Genomic DNA, 4,124 nt, shown 5'->3' with positions numbered 1-4,124 from the left:
CTTGGCTGGGGCACGTGGAGCAGCGTGTCCTGCTCATCCCATCCCATCCCATCCCATCCCATCCCATCCCATCCCATCCCATCCCATCCCATCCCACCCCCGTCCCACCGCATCCCACTCCATCCCCATCCCATTCCCACCCCCCCCAGGCTGTCCCATACGCGTGTAGTGCTGCACCAGCTCCCTGAGGCTGCCGAAGGCGATGCGGGGGGAGATGTAGAAGCCGCCGTTGTCCATGTTGCGGATCTTGTAGTGCTTCACCGTCTCTCCCTGGGCCTCGTCCAGGTCCCGCACGGACAGCGAGTACGAGCCTGGGGGCACGGGCACCACATGGGACCCCCACGCCCCTCCCAGGGTGCTTCCCAGGGCGTGTCCCGGTGAGGGAAGGTACCTTTGGAGGTCTCGCTCTCGCGGATGAGGAAGGAGCCGTGCGTGTTGCCCGACGCCAGGAGCTGCCGCTCGGCGTCCTTGCGGCTGATGTTCTTGAAGAACCACCTGGGCACACAGGGATGGGGGACGGAGGAGGGGGGATTCAGGTTGTGCCTTCACCCACCAGCACTTCTGGGGGTGCTCCTGGCTCCGTCCCCCTCTGCCAGGACGCAGCTCCTGCTCCGTCCCTACTCACGGCTCGGGCTCCAGGCTGTTCACCAAGGCCACGAAGTTGTAGGGGATCAATCCCTCCTGGCCGGTGGTGAGGGACTGTGCCTTCCACCACTCCCCATCCCTGCAAGGACACAGCCAGGTGAGACACCACCCCTCCCACAGCTGCCAGGACCCCGCACAGCCCCCCCCGGCAGCGCAGGAGCGGCGGGGCCGTGCCGAGGTCGGTGCTGGGACACGGTCGGTGCTCACTCCTGCAGCACACGGAGCTTCTCTCCCTTCCGCAGCCCCAGGTCCCCGTCGTGCTTGGGCTCGTAGTTGTACAGGGCCACCACCAGCTTATCTGGGGGAACAAGGAGAGGAACAGGGTGGCAGTGGCCCCTTTGGGGGTGTCCCCCCGCCACGGCCAGACCTCACCTTGCATGGGGGAGCACGGCGGGGACGTGGACTCGTAGGACACCAGGGGGTCTTGCACCTCGGAGCCAGTGCGGATCAGCCTCTGCCAGGGGATGAGGAGCCCCATGAGCCCTCGCCTTCCAGGGGGTTTGGCCACCCCATGGCCACCTCCAGAGGCGTCTGGCCACCAGGATGGGGGGCTCTCGCCCCCCCCTCACCTGGCTCTTGCTGTTGGGCTCGATGGGGTAGTTGCAGTGCTCGCAGATGTCGATGTTCTCGATCCAGTCCTCATCATAGTCTGAGCTGCAGCAGCAGCCCATGGTGCCTGGGGGGGCAAGGGTGGTGAGGGGAGCCTTCACACCCCCAGCCTCCCCCTCTCCTCCTCCTCCAGCCCATTCCCATCCCTGCATCCATCCATCCATCTGGCTTCCCACAGGGCATGGCCCGTCCTGCACACCCCTCAGCTGAACTGGGGACATCCCCCGGCTCTCTCTCACCAGCCCTTATTTCCTCCTAATTTATCCTGGCCCTGTTAATTAAAACCACTGAAGGCAATTAGTCCCTCAGCCACATTCACCCCTGTTTCTCCTGCATCAGGGATGTCCTCAACCCCCCTCACCCCTGCTCTGGGGTCCCTCATCCTCTGCAGCTCACCCCGAAACATACAGGAGCTGGTATGGGGCTGTCCCCAGTGTCCCCAGCACTGATGTCACGAGTGTCACAAGGGCTCTGCAAACCACCCAGGCACCTCTGGCCTTCCCAAGAATGCTGATCATGGCAGAAAACCCCCATGGTTTTGGGAGCCCTGCGGCGCCTCGTGTGGAAAGGGCGGCCCACGGGCCCCGGAAAAAGCTCTTCTGCAGAATCCCCCACGCCCACACGGCCGGGATTTGTCTCCACCAAGACCTGGCCTCCAAACCCTGCTCTCCAGGCCTGGCTCTGGGGGCTCTTTGGGGGCCCTGGCGTGGTTTCCACGGGCTCTGGGAGCCCCGAGTCACCACGAGCCAGCCCAGGTGTGTCTGTCCCAACCCGGCAGCCGTGAGTGGTGCGGCTGGGAGGGTCCCCATCCTCTCCTGGTGCCCTGCTGAGCCCTGGGAGATGCTGCTCTGGGACACAGACCGGCAGCTGGCACTGCTGGCACTGCTTTGGCCTTGGTTTCCAGCCACTGCACAAGCAGGAGCTCCCTCCCTCAGGTCCAAGGATCAGCAGGGTCACAGGGACCATCCCCACGGTGCCACCTCAGGGTGCCCACCACCAAATGGAACAGGAGACCGGCAATTTTGGGGAACACAGATGAGTGACCCCCCCCATGCTGTACAACACTGCTAAAAACCACCCTGGTGCCTTTTGGGGACTCCCCTTGGCACCCAAAAAAGGAGCAGGCAGGGCCACAGCGATGCCCAGCACCACCCTGGCCCCGCAGAGGAGAAGCCCCCAGCGTCCCCAGAGCTCCCTCCAGCCCTTCAGGCACCTTTACCCCCAGCAAGCAGTGCCAAAAGGTGTTTTTTCCTCCCTGCAGGGAGCCGGGGTGGGGAGGGAGGTGCTGCTATTGTGCCTTTTCTCTTACAGCCCCAAGCCACAGCGTAATTTCCACCGAGCAGCCGTTTCACCTGGGCCACGCCGCGGGGTAGGGGGGGGGTGGGGGTAAAGGGGTGTTTGAAGTTGGTTTTTGGCGACTGCATCTGTGCAAACCGAATTTCTGCTGCGAAGGTGCCTGGGAAGGAGGTTTAGGCGCCCCTGCCCCGTGTTCAGTGCGTCCCCCCGGGGAGGCATCTGTGCATCCTTCTGTGCTCCTGTCTTAATTTTTGCTCTGGGGTGTTTTTGGACCCCCCCATCTCCCTGTCCTGAGCCGGCCCTTCCTCTCTGGCCGGGTGGGGTTGGTTTATTCATGGCTGTGGGCGGGCGTGGGAAGGGCTGAAGGTCGGGCTGACCCATCCCTGATGCTCTTCAGGGCTCACCAGAGTGTCCCCCCTGCCAGCTGTGACGCTCTGGGTGTCCATCCCTACGCTGGGTATCCCTCCCTGCTCTGGTACAGCCTCCCAGCCACACCAAGGACCCCAACCCCGAAGCTGCCGTCGCAGCAGGAGGGTCTTTGCGCCGAGGCAGCACCAAAAATGGGTTTATCTCAATGCCTGAACCACCAAAATGGGCAGTGAACCCAGCACTGAGCTGCTGCCTGTCCCTACACCGCTCTCACCCACAGCCCTGGGGACACAACTCCCGCTTTGCCCTGGAAAGGGGGGACTGGGAAGAGCCCTGTGAGGAGGCCGGTGCTCCCACCCTGGGTGGGCAGAGGACCCTGGAACAACGAGGAACAACCAGCAGAGAGGAGTGGGGAGCACAGGCTGACTCCCCCCATCCCTCACCCACCGCTGCAAGCCTGAACCCCTGTTTGACCCCTCCGAGGGTCCCCCAGGCCCCCCACTTTCAGGGTGGTCCCCATCTCCCACCTGGGTGGCTCAGACCCTGCTCCCCCCAGCCCTTACCTGTTGGCAGGGAGGTGATGCCCGGCCTCCCTCAGACCCCCATGCCCCGGCGGCGTTCCCGGCTCCCTCCTCACGTCCTGCCCATCCCTCCGGGGGCGCGGGGACCCCGCAGGGCGCAGCTCGGAGCCCCCCCAGGCCTCGGGCTTTGCTCCCTGGGCTCTCACTCCCACTCCCGCTCCCGCCTGCCCCTGTTTCCTGCCTCATGAGCAAACCCTCGAGCAGCTCGTTCGCAGCTCTCGCCCCGACCGCAAGAGCGAGCGACAAACCCCGAGGGCTTCCTGCCAGCCCCGCCACGAGGGTCCCAGCGCTGGCTGCCCCCTCACCCAGGGCGTGCCAAGACCCTCAGTGGGGACAGCAGGGATGGGAGAAGGGTCAGAGACAAGCAGGGGGTTTGTCCCCTGCTGCCAGACCCCCCCCCCCCGTGCTGTCCCCTCTGCAGGGCTCAGGTTGGCAGTGCCCTGCACCCACTGCTTTTAATCCCACCTGACCCTATACCCTTTGTAGTACTCATGGTGCACCCCAAAACCCCCTTTTTGGCCACCACCGCTGTGTCAGCACAGAGTGTGGCACCCGGACAGCCACGTGGGCAGGGGCTGAAGGCGAGCGGGGGGGACACACAGTGCCCCTGCCAGGCTGCCAGCC

At 64.7% G+C, this 4,124-nt stretch overlaps 1 protein-coding gene across 1 annotated transcript in view; it reads right to left on the bottom strand.

The window, feature by feature from the left end:
• LCK (LCK proto-oncogene, Src family tyrosine kinase) overlaps positions 1–3,574 on the bottom strand; it is a 7,468-nt gene extending 3,894 nt beyond the window's left edge. The window contains exons 1-7 of the mRNA XM_027906694.1: positions 3,483–3,574; positions 1,215–1,321; positions 1,018–1,099; positions 853–943; positions 626–724; positions 392–495; positions 162–311 (exon numbers count right to left, since the gene is read on the bottom strand). Coding sequence (XP_027762495.1) covers positions 162–311; positions 392–495; positions 626–724; positions 853–943; positions 1,018–1,099; positions 1,215–1,316 — 628 coding nt within the window. The 5' untranslated portion in view covers positions 1,317–1,321; positions 3,483–3,574. The remainder of the gene's footprint in view (positions 1–161; positions 312–391; positions 496–625; positions 725–852; positions 944–1,017; positions 1,100–1,214; positions 1,322–3,482) is intronic.
• Positions 3,575–4,124: the final 550 nt, after the last annotated feature.

Source organism: Empidonax traillii, unplaced genomic scaffold, assembly GCF_003031625.1.
Source record: "Empidonax traillii isolate 1590-97213 ecotype Southwest subspecies unplaced genomic scaffold, ASM303162v1 scaffold1342:size133107, whole genome shotgun sequence".
NCBI lineage: Eukaryota > Metazoa > Chordata > Aves > Passeriformes > Tyrannidae > Empidonax > Empidonax traillii.
Note: the sequence above shows the minus strand (reverse complement) of the source record. Positions and strands in the feature narration are given on the sequence as shown.